Here is a 23,228-nt window from a genome sequence, read left to right as displayed (position 1 = left end):
TGGCCTTTTAGAGACATTAATAGATCTTTTTTTTTCGTGAATAAGAGTTATATTAATGTATGGAAATATTTACATCAAGCTTTCAGCCCAACCAAAAAAAATGGAAAACAACAGTAATGAAGCCATCAGGCTATTAGAACAACCATTCTACATGACTATCACTAAGAGATCACACCGAAAGGACAGCAAGTGTAGAGCGAACAATAGCCAACTAGGGCGCAACAATGTCAAGAAGAACCAAGTCAGCTGATATCATAGAAGAGATATGCCATAGCATTAAACAACGAACACAGGTCACATGACCATGGATGCCCGATACCGAATCAAAAATAAAGGCATTACAAGTGCGCCAAATATGCCATAGGACTATCTACCTAAGGAAATGGAAAAGGCAGGAATAATCTGAAAGCAAAGAAGACATAGAGGGCATGTTTCCCATAGTCCATGAACGAGGAAGCATCCGTTTTGCTGAGTCGCCGAATACCACACGTGGGAAATAAAACTCCAAATCTGTCAAGCAATAGGGCAAGAGACAAAGAGATGAAGCGATGAGAGAAATTAGCTAGCTCTCTCTCTCTCTCTCTCTCTCTCTCTCTCTCTCTCTCTCTCTCTCTCTTTTTAAAAGGTAATTGTATTAATTACGAAAAAAAGGTACAAGTTGACGTCTCTCTCTCTCTCTCTCTCTCTCTCTCTCTCTCTCGTAAAAGGTAATTGTATTAATTACGAAAAAAGGTACAAGTTTACATGATTACATGATCACAAAATCACAAAATACACAAGGGCCCTAGGCCAACGTGTGTAAAATCCCAATACTAATCCACGAAAAAGGTTACACAAATCATGGCAAAGACCCAGAGGCAATTGCCATACGCCAGGGAAGCAAGTCCTCCCGAGGGAGCAAGTCCCAGTGCCGAATGAGATCTATCTGCCAATGCAAGAGACCTTTAAGCCGGGCAATGTGTCTCGGTACATTAGAGGCCGAATCAAAGAGAAAGGCATTCCGCGTGGTCCAAATGTGCCAGCATCCCCAGTATCTGAAAAAGTGGAATAAGATCTTCATATGTAACTGTGGCGTTGTGGGGTGGTTTGGGCACACAAAAACCCAATCGAAAGGAGTTAGTGAGGACCCCACCACTACCCGCCAAACTTGTGACAAGAGTGACCAGATATTCTTGGCAAGCGGGCAAGAAAGAAATCGATGTCGGGCCGATTCCACCGTAGTGGTACAGAAGAAACAATTGCCATTCAAGATTCTACGCTTGGAAAGGGTCGAGGCAAGAGGAAGACCACCAATCATTACCCGCCAAAGAAAGACCTTCTATTTGAAAGGTGTCTTATTCAACCAGCCCTCCATCATAGTTGCCTTCCACCATGACTGCGATTTCCGCAATCCCCATACAGTATTAGCTTTCACACCCAGCCATTGATGATCTGGAATGAGAATATGATACCTTGATTAGCAGATGCCTTTTCCAAACTCAACTGGCGTGCAAGGTCCCAATCCCGCCAAGGACGATCCACAGCCAGGGCAGGAAATAGTTGCCTACCCTGAAGCACCGACAAAAGCTGTTCCCATAAATCACGGTATCCATGCGGGATCCTGAAAAGTCTCCTAGCAGTACGGAATGATGCGAGGACATTGCAAGTGGCAAGGGTAGCATCCGTAGCCGAAGTCACACCCAAACGGGCCATGCGGTTAAATCTCGGTCTGAGCTGGGAGCCCCGAAGTCGTGTATTACCATGGCGTAGCCCGCTGTCCTCAAGAAAATAACGGGCTATAATGGTCCACGGGTGATGATCCACACACATGGCGCGAAAAAGAGACCAACGAAGAGCCAGCATATGAGTTTCCGCATCCAAAATAGCTCCACCACCCATGCGTTTAGGGCTACATGTATGTGACCATGAAATCCACGAAATACCTGCTTGCAATGAATCCTTCTTCCATAACATGAAACGAATGGGGCGAGTGATAGCCTTCAAAGTAGTAGGAGTCCACGGCAACAATGGCAAGAAATATGTTAGCATTGGCAGGTAAACAGGTTCATCTATGATGAAGGTGTGGGCACAAGCTTCATTCAGCTCACCAAATAAACACTACAATTTTCAGCCCTAGCTCTTGATACAAAAGATCTCCCTGATTCCTGAGGCAAAGTTTATAAAATATCTCATTTTGTGAAGTCTTTAATGCAGTGTCATTGTTACTCTAAAGCAAGCTTACCAAATCTTTTTTGTAACAACATCAACACCCTCCCTACAATGGATGGGTAGACCAATATGGGCTCTTCCATAGGTATGCATCGACTTATTTAGATATCGCTCCTCATAATGACACTAATCCTCAAATAGAGAAAACGAAAGAATGGCACAAACAGAATATCATTTTCCTTGAGAATCATAATGGACCCATCCAATTTTTCATATGATATTTTTCAAGAAGCCATATTTATGATATTCTCATAGAAACAAAGGAGCATACCCATACTGAGATGGCTATTCTTTTTTAGAAAATACATGATAGAATATTCTTCCTTATGAGCAAGGAAATAAACCCGCTGAGCAACTCCAGTAATCTTCAAGAATTTCAGACTTCTAAGTAGTCATTCTCTTCACAAAGTAAAATCAAAGATAGAAAAGCATCTTCTTTTCAAGAGCTGTGTCTAATTGCCAAGGACAAGTCAATACCTGTGTCTTCATATTATAGTCAGCCAAGGCAGGAATCAGATACTCTCTCACCTATAAAAAATAAATGATTGTCATTGTTCCCAAAGCCAAGCATTATCAACTAGAATATTCTTCTAAGGCTTATATCTTCCTAATGTAGTACACTTGGTACTCCGAAACTATTACGCAGCACGGAAAATCAGGTTTTGTTACTCATCTAGGCATTTCCAAAGTTTACCAGATGAGGAAATCGTAAATGAATTTGAATGGCAAAAATTTCCGCATATTGGCGAACAGAAGGCAGATTGTTCCTCTGTAAAACAAACCAGAAACATCAATAATTAAGGTGATGCATTGTCTCACTATTATCATCAGACTTGCCTCTTTGTTGAAAGAAACTGATTACATTTCAAACAAACAACCAACATTGCTCTGCCGACAACAATATGTTAGAAGAAGAAAATGCATCCTCGTCAAATATATGTGCTGGGACTCTCCTTCAACATGCTATTTCCGCCCTGGAACCTGCATTCTAGAAGGGCCCCTTACAAGCTCAGACAACTCAAAGGGCATAGTATGAAACTGTTCCATGATTTTACTGTCACTAAGAATTTCTTCATCAGCCATTCCGAATCTAGCTTTGAATGCATTTGGATGTAACGTTCATGTGAGCACACTTTACAATCTTGTACTAGTACTGTGGTAAAAGGGGGGAGTAAGACATTGTAGATTACTGTGGCAAAAAGGGATAGAAAAACATATCACTAGTTTCTTACGTCCTACCTCTGATCTAGATGTCCCTCTCCTTCCCAGTTACATCACTAGTTTCTATACTCATATCAGTGATCCCCATGCCCCTCTCCCTTTCCCAGTTACATTGCGATAAGGCTCACGATACAGAGATCCCCATATGCTAGAGCCATATAGAGAACACAACTATGTGCTTGTAGACTGCCTGCTTGCATCATGCCCAGATTGTCATACTAGAGGTGAGACATCACAGAAACGCCCCATGTATGACATACTACAATCCATCATAACCACAGGATGCAGATAGCAATAGACTGTTTCATCTTTTCTTCCTCCCTGGCCAGTAAATAGAAGCTTTAATAAAAACACCTTACATTTGCTTGTTTTAGCGTAATCTTGTGGATAGTTTCTAAGAAATCTACAGCATTTAATTGAAACACGTCCTAATTTTTATACATTGTAAGAGCATATAGAAGACCCATTGTAGCATGAGATGGGGGATGGAAAGAGGGTCTGTGACTTGGGACATAACTTTGTTTCCATTTAGGCTTTTGCATGATACTCAGGCCTTTGTGTTCCCCCCCCCCCCCTCCCAGGGGGATGGGTAGACTTTTTGCAGGGTGAGAGGTGAGTGGGGTGTTGTGCTACTCTGAAGGGTTTCGGGGTTGCGTCCTTGCGTGAGCACTGAGAAAGGTCAAGTGACATGATAGATTCCCTGCCCGCTGGGGGGATGTAACATGGTGGACTGTTGAGACGCGTCAGCGCCGTGCTGTGTCGACCTCCGTGTCGTGTTGGGGTGCCATGTTGAGTTGGGGAAACCGTGACAGGCTGTGCCGAGTCGTGTTATGGTACCATGTTGTGTTGGCATGACGTGTTGAGTTGGTCCGCAGCGCGACACGCATGGCCGGGACCGAGTGAGCTTTGCAACACTAATCGTGTGGATGGTTTGTAAGAAATCTATAGCAGTTCATTGAAACACATCCTAATTTTCATACATTGTAAGAGCATATATACAAGGCCCATTGTAGTATGAGACGGGACATGGAGACAATGTTTGGACTTGGGATATAACTTTGTTTCCATTTAGGCTTTTGCAGCCCCCCTCCATGGGGCCCCAAACTAGTCTTATCATCTTCACTATTGGCCACCAAATAGAAGCCTTTACAACACCATCTTATATTTGCTTGTTTTAGCATATGTTGTGGATAGTTTCTCAGAAATCTATAGCATTTGATTGAAACATATCCTAATTTTTATACATTGTAAGGTCCATTGTAACATGAGACGGGGGGTGGAGACAGTATTTGAGATGAGGATGGCGAAAAGCAAGGCACAGGGATTAAATGCCATAGTTACAAAATGTACGAATGTGATGTGGTGGATGGATATGTACTACAATGGGACACTCATCACAACCTCCAGCTCTTGTATTCTCTGCATGTGCCTAGTACGTAGTATTTTGTCAAAGGCCTTACGGAAATCCACAAAGCAGCAGCATACGTGCCTCCCTTGTGCCTTGCTCTCATAAATGATGGCTTGGTGTGTGAGGAGATGATCAACAATGGAGTAGCCCCTCCCAAACCCTAACTGTCCACATGCCTGATGTTGGTGCTTCTCTTCCCATTTGCTCAACTCATGCTCTACTATCAATCCATAAAGCTTGGCTAGCATGTGACCAACCATGACCGTCGTATAGTTCATAGCAACCATCGGTTCTCCCGGTTTCAAGAATGGTACTATAGTATCCATTGACTAACTAGCAACAAAGCCTTCACACAAGACCTTGTGGAATAGGTAGGCTAGAAGGGGTGCTAGGCTACCCCTAGCATTTGATAGGTGCCCGGCTTCTAGTTCCTCATGGTCCTCGGCTTGGAAATTCTGAAGTCTATCAATGGCATCATGAACCCTCACTATGCTGAAGAAGGTAGATGACATGGATGTCTCCTTTGGTGGTCGAGGCAACAGGGGTTGCCCATGTACCTCATATAATGACGTAGCATATGCATGACAAGTGTGCGGAGATGATGGGTGTATGGGATTGGGGCTCCTACACTGCCTTCCACACCTCCTTGCTATCGTATCCCATGAATAGTTGGTAAAACTCATGATCCAATCTCGATAGAAATGTCCTCTTCTTCCTATGTGTGTGGGTCCCTCATGCTTTGCCTTGCTAGAGACAAATGTCATGTTTCCTTGCACTCCTTGTCATACCAACTATTTTGTGGGATATTCTTGTTTCTTTTTCTCATTTTCTTTGGGGGAGGGAGAGAGGTTTTGGGTTTTGCAGGTGGTATGGGTGTGTGCGGGAAAATGCATGGAAACTGAGGTGTGAAGTACTCTAGCAAACTATGCCATAAAATCCTCTAGGGTTATCTGGGGATCCATCTCCTACAAGCCCCAAAAGAAATGATCCAAGTAACCACTCACTGTCAATCTAGTAAATTGGTTTCTCGAGAATCTTGGGTGGTTGCTCACTAGAGGGATCATATCATGTCTACAAGTGATGGTCAATTGTACGAAAGCGTGGTCCACTACTACTCTAGTGGATGAGGAAACACTCTAAAAGACTATGGTTATGATGAGGGATAAGGGCCCTAGGAGATAGTCCACTGTGCTTGCTCCTGGTCCTTGTATAGATCCTATGGAGGGGACTCCTATACATGGGGATACATGCTTATGTGGAAAGCATGTGAGAGCGTCCAATCCAAGCCATCTATCCAAGCCGTTAGGGATGGCTAATCCATGTGGGCCTCCCAAGGCTAGGATGTGCTCACCATAATTTGTGCACTTAGCTATGTCCTTTGATATCTCGCTAAGCCCCATCTCCTCTAATGTTCTCTCTCTGTACTTGTGGTCCTCATTCTCAAAGAAGGAAACTTGTCTCTATGTTGCATGACTATTAAAGTCCCCACCCAATAGGACATCTCCAATACTAGAATAATGCATAGTCTTCTCATATAATGCAAGATATGGTGATCTCCCCCTGCAGTGCATGTGGAGAATTCACTCAAGCAAAGTAGCACATTGCTACATATATATCACGGGGGTGGTCTGTATATATTCAGATCCACATGAGAGCCTCCTCATCTCTCTCCATTGACCTGTACCATATGCTATAGCTCCTCCCTACATGGCACAACTACTTCTACAAACCCTCTGGTCCCCCCTCTCGATCAAGTACTAGAATGGCATGTCTTTTCCCATCTATAGCCTCTCACAATTTGCAAGTGTGTTCCCTAACTCTAGTCTCTCTCTATATACATGATGATGTCCCTATTGGTGAAGGTCTCTTGGAATAACCCTACATCCATCCTTTGTAATGAACAGGGATCACGGGGATATGGCATGGGAACATACCAGTCACACTGACGGTATATAAGGTGTAAGAGGGTATTTTGAGGCATCACAGAAATTATCAAGAAACTCTCTTTTCACCTTCTCAAGCTTCCATAGCTTCCTCTCCTTCTTCCTCTCTCCCTCTTTCTCTCTCTTCTTCTTGCCTTTCTCTCTCCTCTCCCTCTTCTTCTGCACTCCTCTCTCTCTTTCCCCTTAGTTAGGACAGTTAGGTCTCCTTCATTACAAGTGGTATCACAGTTTTGTCCTTGATCCTTCTCTTTCCCCATATATTTAGGGCTCTCACAGTTTCCCACAATTAGAAAGCTCTAGTTACATCTCTTTCACAGGTACAAAGGAGTACTCAACCAGGCTATCAGCCCTCTTGAAGACTGTGGTAGGCTTTCTTGGAGCTTTCCCAAGAACCATGGACAAATCTGGAGGCGGGCAGACAAATTTGACAGGTCGTCACTAATTTTCATGTAAGTTTTTTAGGGTTTTGGGCAAAAAGGAGGGTAGCACAGTTAGAGAAGGCCAAAAACTCAGTTACTTTTCAAGAAGACCTTCTCTCTCCTCTTTTCCCCAAGCATCCATGGAAGCTCCAGTCCAAGAAACTCAGAAATCTTGCTCCCCCTCCTCTTCCTCAGCAAGATTGGCTTATCCCAAGGTCTCCCCCTCAGTTGGAGGAGCACATTGAGCAGCAGCACCCTTGGTTTTCCCTGCTTGTGGCCCCCCCAGGAGCAGCCCGAAATTTGCGGCGCAAAAAACGGGCTGCTTCCTGGCCTACAGGGCAGCCCTCCCCTCCTTCCTGGCTTCAGCCCTGGCGCTCGGCAACTCTCTTGGGCAGCATCAGAGACATCTTCCTCAGCCCTTGGACTCCCCTTTTGCACTGAAGAAACCTTGGTCTGGTGCAGTCCATGGCAGCCATGGAACCTTGGCACCAAGCTCAGAAATCCTAAAGATTTTGGTCTCTCCTTGGTCCCCGGGAGTCCCTCTTCAACATTGCTCAAGATTTCAGCCATCAAGAAGAACGGGAAGAAGATTACAAGCAAGATTTGAAGACATGCACTTGTGGGCAACCATGGCTACGGAGAAGGACCTCAATTTCAGCAAGAACTCTTCATGGGCAGGTCCTGAACCATCCTGCCCCAAGCTTGACTTCACCCTTTCTTGACGAAGCATACCCATTTTGGAGCCATGGAGCATTCGGGATCAAATGGAGCTCTCATGGAGGACTGCGATGGCATTAGTGGCTGCCTTCTTCTCCAAAAGACTCAAGGTAACTGATTCTTGGCTCTCATTCTCTCCGTTTAAGCCTCTTGTTGAATCCCATCCATTTGTTTGAGAGAATCTATGAGTCCAAGTAGATAATAGGAGGCCCACGCCTTGAATGCATACTGATTAATTGTCCCAGTCATTTCCCTTTGATCTTATAGTGCTGAAATGGATTTTACTCATGCTGAAGCTTCATTGTGATTATATTTTGCTTACCCATAACCCGTTTGGCTTCTTGTGAATTGGCTGAGCCAAGAAGTGATTAAAAAATCCATTGTATAAGGGTGAGTAGGCAGTGAGTCACTGCCGGTAAGCTCCCTATCCCTATTCCCCATTCCAATTCCATGCACTTCATGAAAAGCCCAAAATTTTGACTTCTGAAATGCATCTCATGCTGGTTGTTTAATTAATAAATGTCTGCCATGTATATTCCGGGTGAGGAAAAGCCCGATGCCAGGCGAGGTGGCAAGACAAAAGAGGGGTGATCCCCTCTTGCCATCAAAGACCCTGAAGCGGTGCACAACCCGGCTCGGGGGGAACCTTGCCCACCTCCCGGTGATCCGGAGCCCAAAGAATTATTGCGGGTACAGGTACATTTGATGGAATAGCCCGAACCCTGATCACTTGAGCCTACAAACCCCTACATGCATTGGTAATGTCGTGAACCGCTTGGTAATGTATGGTGGATGCAATGCAAGAAGGGCAGGGTATGCAGTGTGGAATTGGTCTCAGCAACAATGAGCTATGGATACAAAGAATGTATGACTTTATTGGGCATTGAGAGCCACCATTGAGGCCGTGGATGTTTGGGATAAGACCGTCACTATTGGGATAAACTATGCTCCTTGAGGGAGCCTTTGCAAGATATTGCAGACAGCCAGTCCTACACAGTCAGCCCGCAAGAATTGATTACAGCAAAGCCTTCTTGTGTGACTGAGCGCGAGCTCTATAGCTTGATTCGAAGAGGACATCTTCCCCTTCGATCTGAGCTAAAAACCTCCCCATTCCACCCTACGGTTTGGGAGATACACTTAGTTTTGTGCTCAGAGGTACTGTGGGACAGGCAGCAGTCCTACACAGTCAGCCTGCAAAAACTGATTACAGGAAAGCCTTCTCGTGTGATTAAACATGAGCTCTATCGCTTGATTCGAAGAGGGCATCTTCCCCTTTGATCTGAGCTAAAAACCTCCCCATTCCGCCCTACGGTTTGGGAGATACACTCAGTTTTGTGCCCAGAGGTACTGTGGGACGGGTAGCAGTCCTACACAGTCAGCCCACAAAAAGTGATTACAGCAAAGCCCTGATCATGTACTGTCGGAGATATTTGTACATAGCCTTGTAGAGGGGATCAAGGGCTTTCATTTGAATCAAAAAGTTTGGCAATCGGAGTTCCCTAGCCCACGTTATTATCATTTTTGTAACAAGGGGTCTGGTAGACTGCACTTGGGATGGCAGGCCACAAGGGTAAAGCAAAGGCCCAGGAGGAATTTCAGCGTGAAATAAGGGACTCCCGTGCCTCAATGAACGATCCTAGCTCAGCCCAGGAGGATCGTGAAGACTTGTTTAAAGAAGGTGCCCCCGAGATAGATTGCTTGTCTCTGCTCAACCAAACCCTATGCCAACATGAGACCCGTCATGCTGAACGACATCGAGAGATGGAGCAACGCCACAAGGAGGTGGAAACCCGCCAAGATCAGCATCATTCCGAGATGATGGCCAAGATGGACTTACTCATAGAGCGCATGGGCGCCCTCATCCCCGCCATTGCCCCCCCCTCGGATCGACCCAAGGAGTATGTCCCTACCCGTGAGGCTAACCACCCTTTCCCCTTGGAGACCGGACGCAGCCCACAAGGTCTTGGTGGTACCCATGGCATTCCCCATAGCACTTATGAGACAGGTGAGCCCTCCACTCGACATGATGAGCCCCTCCTTCCCTCCCCCGTTACGAATCCTTCCAGCCCATCATTGGCACCCCAACTCCCCCGTAACGGCAACTACTTGCACACTCAAGGAACTGGCTCCAATGCAAATCTTGGGGAGCATGGAATGCACGGAGTGCATGGGCAGCATGCATATAGCAATGGGCAGCATGCATATGGCAATGGGCAGCTTGGAGCCAATCTTGGGCAGCATGGAATGCACGGAGTGCATGGGCAGCATGCATATGGCAATGGGCAGCATGTATATGGTAATGGGCAGCATGGACATTTTGGACAGCAAGGTCCTAATGGGCAATTTGGTCCTCATGTAATGCACGGGCAGCATGGCCCCCATGGGAATTTTGGACAGCAAGGCATGTATAGGCAGCATGTAGCACACGGTATTCATGGGCAGCCAGGCCCAAATGAGCTGCGTGGCAAGATTGTGTTTACAAAATTCAATGGGCAATCCTCATCCCTAGCTGAACTAGAGGAATGGACCTCTAAATTGGAAGCCTATTTTCTCATCTACCCCCGTACCGATGAAGCAAATATCATTTTTGCCTCCCTTCACTTAGAAGGTTTTGCCCACACATGGTGGAGATTTGTTCAATGGGAAAACCAGCAATTTCGTGATTGGGAAGAGTTCAAGATGCATATGATCCAAGTTTTTGTCTCCCCGGTGGAAAAAGAACGCTTGGCTAAGCAATGGTATCAGTTTGATCAGCGAAATCTCACCGTGAGGGAGTACACCAACCAGTTTATAAACCTATCCATGTATGTTGAGGCAGTTAGCGATGAGGCCAAATTGCATAAATACATTTATGGGTTGGATGCGCATCTCTCAGCTGATGTAATGGCTCAAAAGCCAACCACCCTGTTTGCAGCCATAGAATTGACTGAACGCTATGGTCGAGAGTACCGCCGCAATGAGAGCACGCAGCCCATTGCAAGACAGCCAAGATACCCTGTTAGACAACCCCCATATGTTAATAATTATCGCAGCAACAATGCAGGGAATGGCAACCCCAAAATTCCTACTTACCCCACTTTTAATACTGAAAGGAAATATGGCAGTTTTGGGATAGCACCATCCTCCAAAAGTGACCCAAAGTATGCTGAAAATAAGACCAGGAATAGCTTCGGTCCCAACGGTCAGAAATTCATTTCTCTTGAAGTTGTCAAGGATAGAAAAGCCAAAGGCTTGTGTTTTAAATGCGAAGATAAGTACACAACTGATCATGCATCCAAATGCCCCTTTAAGAACACCACTGTCAGGTTTAATAGCATGTATGTGCTAGAAGATAGTGACAAGCTGGAAGAGGACATGCATGACAGCTCTCAAATAATGACACTTGCTGAAAATGCTGAATATGAGGAGGATATTGATCCCAATCAGTTTTATGACTCACCGGACGGGTTCCCTTTTGACCCCGGTGGCTGCCCCGTTGATGACATGCTTGGGAATGACCCTTGGCACCCCTCATTCACTGCTATATCAGCGTGCTCAATCTCCATGGATGCATGGACCGGCTCTAGGAATCCGAACACCTTACGGGTGCATGGTAACATTGATGGCAAGAGTGTATACATCCTCATAGATAGTGGCAGCACATACAGCTTTGTAAATAAATCAACTCTTAGTTGTTTGACATGTGTTCCCACTGAATTACAGCAACCCCCCTCACGATTGAAATCAAGAAACCAAACATGAATATTTGAAAGGTAGATCCTTAACCTAGCATGCTTAACAAGCACATGTCAAATGTAACCATCGCACATGCACAAAGAACCGAGTTCAAGTGGCCAATGGAAATGAGGAAGTGAGCTCCCATGTATGCACACAAGTGTCTCTCATGCTGGCTGAAAATTACACAACAAAGGTGGACTTGATTACCCTTGATATGGGTCCCATGGATGTTGTATTGGGATGTGATTGGCTTCAGCAGTTGGAAAAAATCTCTATGGACGTCTCTCAGCTGTACATGGAGTTTATAATGCATGGGCAGCTTGTACACTTGGAGGGAATCAAAGAAAATGAAGATTTTCAGCTTATAACAGCAAGACAACTCAAAAAGGAATTCAAGAAACGCTCCCAAATCTTTGTCTTGCATTTGCATAAGGATAATGATGACCAACATACCTTGGGGAAGCAAAATGCAGCACTAAAAGCACTTTTGGCTGAATATGAGGACCTATTTCAGCCTCCCACTACCCTTCCCCCTAAAAGATTGGTGGATCACCCGATTGACTTGGAGCCCCATGCCAAGCCCATCAATAAACCCCCATATAGACTCTCTAAATGTGAGAGAGAGGAAGTAGCAAAGCAAGTCAACGAGCTCACTGAGATGGGATTCATAGAGCCTAGCTCTTCCCCTTATGCCTCCCCGGTCCTATTGGTTAAGAAAAAGGATGGATCTTTCCGGTTATGCATTGACTACCGTGATCTCAATAAGATCACCGTCAAAAATAGATACCCCATCCCTCGAATTGATGACTTGCTTGATGAACTCAAGGGTGCACGCTGCTTTACTAAGATTGATTTGCGATCCGGTTACCACCAAATCAGAATGAGGGCGGGTGATGAAGTCAAAACAGCTTTTCGAACTGACCGTGGCTTGTACCATTTCCTTGTCATGCCATTTGGGCTCACAAATGCCCCCGCCACATTTCAAAGCTTAATGAACAAGATATTGCAGCCATGGCTTTTCCAATTTGTGTTGGTATTCTTTGATGATATACTCATTTACAGCAAGTCAATGCATGAGCACTTGAAGCATGTCAGCCAGATTTTTGATGTACTAAGAGAGCACCGACTCTTTGCCAAAGAAAGCAAGTGTGTCTTTATGCAAACGGAGGTTGAGTACTTAGGACACATCGTTAGTGAAAAAGGCATCCAAGCTGATCCTAAAAAAGTGCAATGTGTCCAAGAGTGGCCCACCCCCACTACCACTACCTCCTTGCGTGGTTTTCTTGGTCTCTCCTTTTATAGGAGATTTATTCGCCATTATGCCACAATTGCAGCCCCATTAACAGACCAGCTGAAAAAAGAGGCTTTCCTATGGGATGAATTGGCTACCTACAGTTTTCAACAGCAGAAAGACTTGCTCACTTCAGCCCCCATCCTCGTATGCCCCGATTTTTCAAAGGATATTACCATCCAATGTGATGCTAGTGGACAGGGTATTGATGCAGTTTTGCTGCAGGAACATGGGGTAATAGCATTTGAGAGCCGAAAATTGGATGATAAAGAGAGAGAGTTGCATGTCTATGATCAGGAGATGTTGGCAGTCATTCATGCTATCAAAAAGTGACATCACTACTTGTATGGCAGCAGATTTAAGGTGAAAAGTGACCATCGTGTGCTCAAATATTTCTTGACTCAGCCCAACCTCACTCCCAAACAACGTAGATGGGTGGCGACACTACAAAACTATGACTTTGAGATTACCCACACCCGTGGCAAGGACAATGTAGTGGCCGATGCACTCTCTCGCATGTGGGCATGCAAGGTCTCATCCATCACTGAACTCCACCATGATTGGATTGAAGAGCTCCAAGAGGCATACTTGCTTGATGCTGAATTCAGCCCTCCTTTCCAAAAATTACAGCAAGGTGTCATGGATGACAATTCCCAATATCAACTCCATAATGACCTCATTTGGATCCATGGCCATATTGTGATTCCCCATGCCTCTCCCTTCACCCAAAGGATCCTTCAAGAGATGCATTCTTCCCCGATTGCTGGCCACTTAGGGGTCTTCAAAACATATGATCAAGTTTCAAAAAGCTTTCATTGGAAAGGCCTATGGCGGGATGTAAAAGACTTTGTGTCTAGATGGTGCCTTGCCAACAAAATAAAGATAGCTCTCTTAAACCGGGTGGCTTGTTGCAACCTTTACCTATTCCCGAAGGAAAATGGACCCACATTACCATGGATTTCATCACTGGTTTACCTACAACCAAGAAGGGTTGGGATAGCATTTATGTGGTAGTTGACCGACTCACTAAAGCAGCCCATTTCATCCCTACAAATTCCCAGTTTACAACATCCCAAGTTGCCACTCAGTTTATGGAGCATGTTTTTAAGTTGCATGGCTTGCCCCAAGTCATAGTACATGACCCGGACACCAAATTTATGAGTCCGTTTTGGCAGACCATTTCCAGCTCCATGGGGACCAAATTGGCTCCATCTACAGCCTATCATCCCCAAACAAATGGGCAGACCGAAAGAGTCAATAAGTGGCTTGAAACTTATTTGCGACATTTTTGTCATGATATGCAGAATTCTTGGGATGTATGGCTGCACTTGGCTGAATTTTCTTACAACGACTCCACTCATTCAAGCATTGGAGTCTCTCCCTTCGAAGCATTGTATGGTTATCGGGTGCCCCTTCCTACCATGATCTTCAATGAAAAGCTCAACCCCTTGGGAAAAGAAGAGCTAGACCGCATGCAAGCTCTACTTCAACAATGCAAGGTAAACCTCAAAAGGGCTAAACAGCACATGAAGCTCCATGCTAATGCAAAAAGAAGACCCCTTGACTTTCAAGAGGGTGAAATGGTACTCCTCAAGGTCCCCAAGTCCCGTTATGCCACACTAAAGGACGGCTCTTACAACAAGTTGGCAGACCGTTACTATGGGCCTTACAAGATTATTAAGAAGGTCGGGGACTTGGCTTACCGCCTCCAACTCCCTCCCACCACTAAGATCCATGATGTCTTCCACGTGAGCCAATTGAAACCTTTCATTGGCACTCCCAAAGATCATGTAGAGGAGCTCCCACCCATAGATGAGGAGGGTCTTATTCAGTACATTCTGGAAGCGGTCATTGGGCAACGTGAAAAGCAACTCCGCACCCGTTCCATATATGAATACTTGATCAAATGGCAAGGCCTACCAATAGAGAAAGCCTCTTAGCGCCCAGCGTCTATATTGGATGAATTTCCACACCTCAAGGAGGTTGTGTTGGCTGGCACCTCACCATGACCCCTGTTTTGGGCTGCAGTCTGCATCTGGACAACCACCTGTTTTGTACCAGATTTGGTCCTGATCCACTCTCAGCCCCATCCTCCATACATGGCCAAAAAGTATACCTCGAGGGCTCCCTGCCGACACCTTACTTGCCCCGATCGGAGTTCCCTGGTGGAAGTTATGGCTGTTTTTCTCCAGCCATACCATCTAGGACTGCACACTAGAAATTCCTGGACAGCCCTTTATTTTGTATTAGTTTTGGTCCTGACCTGACGCGGCTGCCCACATGGGCTGATCTCACGGGCTCCGTAACGACACCTCAATTGTCCCATTCGGAGTTGCCCACACAAAGTTATGGCTGATTTCCTACAGCACACTCTTACAATCCATGACTACATCCCTTGTTTTTTAGGACAAAAACTTTATGAGACGGTCTCCTTCATTACATCCTCATGGCTCCATTACAATTCCATACTACAAACTTAAAGTGTGTCTCATAGGCCATGCCCCATCATTGGTGCCTATTTGTGACAATGATGTACCCATCTCTGTATACTGCACATTTGCCCAATTTGCGAACCTCCATAAACTGCGGCGTGCACTCCTTGCAGTGGGTAACCTAGGTGGGTGTGAGATCATCCTCAAGGTATACTTTGTCTCCTTTGAGAGCCTTCCTTTTGAAGGCTCATCATGACTCCAAATGAGTAAATTTGATGATAAGAGGCGGCCCTTCTCTAGATCCTTCCCTACGCAGCAATATGCGAGAGAGAAGTTTGGAGACAAGAAAGTCTAGAGACAAGAGGGGAGAGGGGGGAGAGAGGATAGTTTGGAGAGAAGACAAGAGACTGTTGCAGAGACAGAGAAGTCTCGAGGAAGACACAGAGAAGTACATACAGGTCAAACTTCAGAGGTTCTCTCCTTTACCAATGCTACAGCCATTGTATCCATGGCGTGACTAGAAGTTTGTGATACCGGATGATTTTGAGAAGAGGTCTGCTAACCAGATATGCCATCAGATGGTAGAGGCTAAGAGATGGGTCACTACAAAGGTGAATAAATTATGGCATATTAGGGATGGTAAAAATAAGTGGCACGAAAGATTCCTTCAGCTTTGGAAGTCCAAGGTTCCGTATCACGGGAAAGTCTTCTTGTGGAGATTGTTGATTGGTGGTTTTCCAATTGGAGAGGTGCTACATGCTCAAAAGATCTCTGCTAGTCATTGTGTATTCTGCACTACATGTGATGAAACATTGCTTTATCTTTTTGCCTCTTGTCCAGTTGCGCGACACATCTGGTGTTTTATTTCTCGTGTGTGGCTCTCAGAGACTCAGCTACGCATAACAGCCAGTTCATGGATTATGGGACAGCTGCCCACCGTGCCTTCTTTGCATTCGAATTATTCCTGCATGTTCCAGTTCCTGAGATGGACTGCCTTGTGGCATATCTAGCATACTCCGAATGCCTTTATTTTTTATTCCGTCTCGGGCATCCATGGTCATATGGCCCGTATTCAAGGTTTAGTGCTATGGCAGATTTCTTCTATGATATCAGCTGACCTCGTTCTTCTTGACATTGCTGCCCCCTGGCTGGCTATTGTTCCCTCTACACCAGCAGTGTGGTTTTCTCTTTGTGTTAAAGTCCTCATAGTCTTTCATCACTTTCTTGGAGGACCTGATGGTCTGATGTAACAGAATGTAAGAGATTTAGTGAGAATGCTGACCAGATGGTCTGATATATATATTTTTTGGAGAGAGAGTTCTAAGCCGACCTGAAGGTCTGATGTAAAATATTTACTTAATTCAATTATCTTCACGAAAAAAAAAGAAGTCTGGACATAGAGGAGTCCAGGGAAAGAGGAGAGACACAGAAGTCTGGAGACAGAATTCAGGGGGAAAAGGAGAGAGAAGGTTGGAGTGAGGTGGTGAGATGGAATGGAGTGGAGTGTTGGGCGTTGTGGTTCATGCAGAGTGGAGTGGAGAGAGAAGCGGAAGTACACACAAGATACGTAGTGGAGAGAAGTGCAGAGAAAAGAAGAAATACACAAGATACACAAAAACACACAATTTAATTAGCTCAAAATTATTGATTTTGTAATGGTTGCTCGCCTCTCTTTTTATTGATGAACTGGGGAGGCCAAAAGATCTACATTGCAATATCTGGAGACACGTTAGGTGGTGAGAGAAGATATTCTCGAGACATGCAGGCCCAAAAGATCTTTGGGATGGGGTGGTACCTTCTAGGTCGGTACCTTATAAGTCAAGAGCCACAAAGTCTCAAGACAAACAAGTCTCCAAGAAAGTCTAAGGAGTCTCCAAACAAAAATCTCTAGAGAAAATCCTAAGTCACTGAAGTGACAACAGTGGAAAGTAGAACTGCCTTGTACATGATAAAATAACAAGACTGTTTCTATGTACAACTCGAACACTTGCTGTATAAAATTGTGAGATACATCTCAAAACTTGTTCCCACGCAATACAAAAACTCATATGCGGTATTCCCCTGCAGTTTACACACCTTACAATAAACTTACATGCAAACATATCTGTAGTAGCTTTATCACTTCTGCAACCATTGCTGTATCTACAAAAGAAGAAAGAATGCATGCCATCTGCCAAGCTCGAATTTTTCTCCTGTGGATCTGTATTATCAAAGGTTGCCATACAACAGTTAGGAAAAAGAGAGCAAAAAACACTGGCATATTCATCATACTTTATTTACGTGATCCACCAAAACAAATGATGTTTTACAAAAGCCACTTACAGCACTTTTCTTTTTGTAAAGTTCTTTAGAAAGGTCTGCATCTGTCACCTTCACACAAATAATCACGTCAGGTCACCAACATACATGCCTTGTTATTCCTGTGGACACTGCTGCCTCTCTCAAAATCATTACTTAATAAATGGGTTTCAGGAGAAAAATATGTATGCATCTACACATGTTATAATAGTGACAAATAAAAGTAAAGCTTTTACATGAATGGCCCAAATTCCAATTCAAAGCTCAACAGATGTCTTCCTGCTGTTTGAGTGCACCATCCTCCTCCCCATTCCTTCATCTGCATCTATCTTCCTCCCCTTTTCCACCTCCTGCTCTCCGTCCTCTGGCATCCTCTCTTGCTTGGTATCCCTCCATCAACAACTTAGTAGGTTGGCGTGTGAAAATGGACGCTCACATGACTGGCCAAGCTATGCAGCTGTCTTGCTTCCTCTACACCCCTCCCTATCATCCCTTCCTCCAAATAAAGCCTTTTGATGAACAGCCAAGTTTCTAAAATCAAGATCTTGAGCGTTCTTGCTGATCCCTCGAATGCCATCATCTACTTTACTAAGGTCTCCTACCCAAAAGTTGGCCAGATGAATTCCCAAGGGCATCTCTAGACAAATTGTCAGCTATGTGACCTACTTTACTTGTTATTGCAAACTGGAGCTAAAGCCCCCTGCTTGAAGCAGCCCCTTGCTAGAAGCAACTCCCCTGCGTGAATCTGATGAGCTGATGTTGCCTACTGCAGAGGCGCTGACACAAGTGTGCACACCTGACCAACAGCTTTCCACCTACAGTTCTGGGATTGTCTGACGCATCACACCAATCTGCAATCTGCCACCCTAGACTATCAACTATCTGCACCAGTGACAGAAGACAGCTGCCTGTCTGGCTCTGCTCGGCACGTCCCCAACCTGGTCACCCTCAAACTGATGGTTGTCTCCCTCACACCATCAAACTGACTGTCCATTAAACTGACAGCCTGCCTGTCAAACTTACTGCATGCCAAAGCTGCCTGACTGCCATTCTCCTGCACGCCAACACTTAGCACACCACCCACCTTGCCACCTGCGTCTGCCCACCATCAACTTACTCTGATTAGCACAATCCCTCTCCCACCCATCATTAGCCTACCATCCCAGCAGTCTGTCCCCTCCCCCACCATTGGCTATAGGCACTCCCTCCCATCCAAGCCACACTCAAACACTCCACACATGGATGCACCTTGTCCCTCCATCCACTTTGGCCACCTTTGTCAGATCCCTTGCCCAAGCAGCATCCATCTCCCTGAGGTTGGCACACCACTCCCAGGCACCAGAATCACCACAGGAAAACTCAGCACCAGTCGTGCACATAGCATCAGCATCTCAAACACATGGAGGTAGAGAGTTGCATGAGATAGAAGCTGGTCCTCTAGGCTCCACCAACACTAGAGGGCTCCAGTGCAGCACCCCATACTTCCACAGCAGATGCTTTCCCACCGATCCCTTTCAGCCCAAACCAGAGCTTGCACCCTGGACAGAGTGATGGCCCTTCAAGCATCTTCTCTGGCCTATAGACTGGTTGGAGACCTTCAACTATCAGCATATGTGGCACCACCCCAACTCCCAGATACTCCTGCCTTTCAAGATCCAGACATTTTGCATCCCCTAAGATCAATAGCTCATCAGGTTGGAGAGAGACAGCCCAAGGTGGCAACGACACCAGTAGCCTCAGCACCACATGCTGCAGACATACTAGTATTTACAACACTTCCTCGTCACTAGCCGAACTCACCAAAGATGATCCCATTAACAGGTCCCCGACACACAATAGGTTGGCAAAGCTGAGGTAACCCAAGAGAGCGAGCATGAGACAAAGGACTCAAAGGCATATTCCAAGGATTTTGCCCTCTCACATGTAGCAATAGAGCTAGCAGAAAGGAGATTTGACAGTGTCTGTGCCAAGAGGCAGCAAAGACAAGCTTGGACTACAGGGCCACACTGGTCCAAGAGATTTAGATGCAGCACATGAGGATCTTCTCATGTAATGTACAGGACTTCGGAGGCCGACACTTTGAGCAGGGTTGAAGTCTCATGAGATAGGACTTGCACACAACATTAGTGGGAGGATCAATGGATTTTCTTATGTTACAAGAGCATCACCTGTCAGCAAAGAGGATATCCCCACATTGCTAGAAGTTCTTGCCATGACAAAGCCACACCTAACCGGCAGGAGCTGTGGAAGTCATAGAGATACACATTGGTGTTTACATCTGTGTAGGGGAACAATCGGCCAAGTCTGTACAAGTCTAGGGCATCATGGCTCTTCCAAGAGCCATCTGGGTTTCTATGAGAGTGGAGGATGCACTTTTTGGTCTGCTAGTCATTTATGCCCCGAATGGCAAGTGAGACAGTAGATTGTTTCAAACCACCCTCAACCAGTCCTTACCATAGTTTGATAATTGGATAATATGGCGGCTTTAATTGCTAGAACAGCAAAGCACACATCAGAATAATGAAAGACACAAGATCGAAGAAAGAGACAATGCACAATATGTAAACCAAGAATAGAATCAACTATGACAAGAGTACAATGGTTGAGCGCCAGCTCACGCGCTCCACAAGCTCCCTCTTTCTCCATTCCGAGCATCTACAAGTACAAGTGTGATGATGGGCTGTGGCTACACTCCCTCCTTTTATAGACAAAAATAAAGAAGTCCTGTCACAAAATAGGTTGGCCAATAACCAAATAAAAAATAAAGTCAGTGCCCACATATTACGCCCTGGGCACTTGTAAACCTATGATATGACCACTTCTGACAAGCTACGTAGGAAAGGAGATCTAGGCTAACGTGAAGATCCATCTCAGAGACGGCCTCCACTCACCACCAAGCCTTGGTCTACAATCTTGGAGACCCTCTTGCAATAGGACCTTCTAGGTCTGCCTTCCCGGTGTGAGATCCTTCACAATTAGCTTTCCCAGCCGATGATCGGGAGCCCGAGGTCAGGGGTCGGGAAGGGGCACAGTTTGGTGAGCGCCCCCACATCCAGTGGGCTGGTTGGGAGGCTAGCCCGGCTCATACCATCAGGACATGGCAGGAGGTGTACGGGATGGTGGACGAGGAGCTGCTGCAGCAAGTATCAGGCTGTAAGAGAGAGGTGGAGCTGAGGAGAAGGGAGATAGATGCAACAATACCTCAAGAGTGACTTGCTCCCCCGATATGAGCCCGAGGAGGTATGGGCCGCTAGGTTTTCACCAGCAAGCATCCCCTTACAGGTGGCAGGTAGAGTGGGCGGTACTCCACTTGGGACTTTCTTCACCGTACAGGAGGGGGGGCGTCTGGCTCTTGACAAAGGGTAGCAGGATGAGGGGATTGCTATCCTTTCATGGAAGAGGATCGGGGTGATTGGCCTTCAAGGGAAGTCATGGCGGATGGACCCTTTTGTCTTTTAGTAGGAGCTCAGGGAGTCGCTCCTCTGGATCTAGGAGGGCAGACCACTTGATGAGTTGGAGTGGGATCCGGGAGAGTGGCTATGGCCAACCACTGCGGTCGCCAAGAAGCCACAAAGGTTCTTGGAGTACACTGACAGGATTGGCAGACATATATTGATGTAGGAGGACATAGATTGGGCGCCGTCACGTAGCAGGCATTCGGTGGAGCACAGCATCACGGAGCCTTTCCAACGGACCTTCTGGCACTGCCTATGGGACAGCTGGAAGCCGAGGAGGGTATCATGTTTTTTATGGTTTGTGGCACATGGGAGCTTGGCGGTGGGAAGCTGGCTTGCCCAGATGCAGAAGGAGGGAGGTTGTAAGTGCTGCACATAGCAGCCTTTGGAAACCCCAAAGCACTGCCTTTGGTTGTGTGAGGCGGCACAGCTCGTGTGGAGAGGGGCATGCCGGATCCTTCGCCGTATAGTACCTAGCCTTGGATGTATCTCATGGGGAGCTTTTTGCTGGCAGGCGGTTAGCCAGAGCCGACACCTTTTGTATGAGGCCGGGATGCAGGACACGATATTCATTATCGAGGCAGGGTTGTGCACAGTAATCGGCTTAGAGGCTCTACCTATCCGCCAGGTACTGGAGGCCATAGCAAACTGCTCTAAGGTATGGGAGATCATAGGGAGTCTTACTGGTTGTCATATCTAGAAGGTGCGGTGTCAAGAGGCTTTCGGTGGCGAGAGACTCAGTACAGGCGACCTTAGCAGAGCTTTAGACCTCCATCATGCACTCCCTCCGTGGCCGATGGGATTAGGTGCAGGACGAGTCCAAGGCTCATCAAGAGCTCCGATGTCATTTCCTACGCACTTGGGGTGGCCAGGACCTATTTTTTGTGATGCACGCAGGCAGCCCCAGATGGCAATACATCCCCCCTCCATGGCTTCTTGCCCCCATTCCCCCTAGACCGCCTTCAGAGGCTTGTACACTTGATATATCTGTAACTCATTATCAGCTCCAGCTAGTCTGTTGAGCATGAACACTTCTTTGTATTGAGTTTTTTTCTGAAGTAATATAATCAGCCACACTTTATTTGCCAAAAAAAGTCTGTAGCTGCCTGTCCTTGGGTGAGACTGGTCCAGGTCTCCAATTCCGTGAGATCGATTCTCTAAGGTTGTCATCAAAGAACAAGTTCTTTGAAATCCCAACAGTGGAGTGGGGCCATCCAATCCTCTCAAAAGGAACTTGCTGTCAGTGAGTGATGTGAGGGGTGTCATGATGGTATGATGCCTACTATAATGCTCCAATCGCAAGCCTAGTCATCCACATAAAATTGATTGATCCTAAAGGTGGTCCTAGGTCTTGCTGCCATCTGTCCTAGAGAATTAAAGTGAGCGTGTGGACTTACCTAACTCTGCAGTTGACCATGGATCGTGTGCTTCAGGCTTTAATCTGGAAGAAAAGTGTCTCCCTTGCTGCCTGCTGTCCTCTTCTACTCTTGTAGAGAATTGAAGTGAGCGTGTGGACTTACCTAACTCTGCTGTTGACCATGGATCGTGTCCTTTAATCTGGAAGAAAAGTGTCTCCCTTGCTGCCTGCTGTCCTCTTCTAACGGTCTTTGTGTATCTTGGTCTACTATCTTGGTAAGTCCACATGCTCACTTCATCTCTGAGCGTGTGGACTTACCAAACTCTGCTGCTGACCATGGGTGGTGTCCTTTCATCTGGAAGACAATGGACTATGGATCGTGTCTCTTTCTTCGATCTTGTGTCTTTCACTATTCCATTGTGTGCTTTGCTCTTCTAGCATAATATTAGATGTTGAGGTTTGTTGATCGAGATATGATCTTCATTTTGCGTGATAGGAGACTAGGCTTGTGTTTGATGTTGGCATTTCTAGCTGAGATGCTTGCTTTTTCTTTTTCTACCTATGAGATTCTCACGTGTTTTTCACGCCAATTGCATTTGACATGTGAGAAATCTGCATTTGATGCTTGCAGCTGGCCTGCTAGTGACAGATGGCATGCCTTTCAAGGTTGACTTGTGTGTCACAGCATAGTAGAGGTCTGGTTGGCTGACTTGCTGTGTCATGTGGTGTTGTTGACATATGGCACATTGTGCGTATGGACAT

General features: G+C 45.9%; 1 protein-coding gene across 9 annotated transcripts in view; it reads right to left on the bottom strand.

The window, feature by feature from the left end:
* LOC148013402 (tRNA/rRNA methyltransferase (SpoU) family protein) overlaps positions 1 to 23,228 on the bottom strand; it is a 239,083-nt gene that overhangs the window by 65,523 nt on the left and 150,332 nt on the right. For all 9 annotated transcript variants that reach the window (XM_087667522.1, XM_087667524.1, XM_087667515.1 and 6 more), the window contains 4 exons: positions 17,679 to 17,726; positions 17,449 to 17,556; positions 2,903 to 2,977; positions 2,686 to 2,736 (listed from right to left, as the gene is read on the bottom strand). In XM_087667522.1, coding sequence (XP_087523648.1) covers positions 2,686 to 2,736; positions 2,903 to 2,977; positions 17,449 to 17,556; positions 17,679 to 17,726 — 282 coding nt within the window. The remainder of the gene's footprint in view (positions 1 to 2,685; positions 2,737 to 2,902; positions 2,978 to 17,448; positions 17,557 to 17,678; positions 17,727 to 23,228) is intronic.

Source organism: Lygodium microphyllum, chromosome 26 (genome assembly GCF_053477565.2).
Source record: "Lygodium microphyllum isolate KBCC chromosome 26, Lygodium_microphyllum_v1.1.10, whole genome shotgun sequence".
Lineage (NCBI taxonomy): Eukaryota > Viridiplantae > Streptophyta > Polypodiopsida > Schizaeales > Lygodiaceae > Lygodium > Lygodium microphyllum.
The sequence above is the reverse complement of the archived record's forward strand: the minus strand, read 5'-3'. Positions and strand labels throughout refer to the sequence as shown.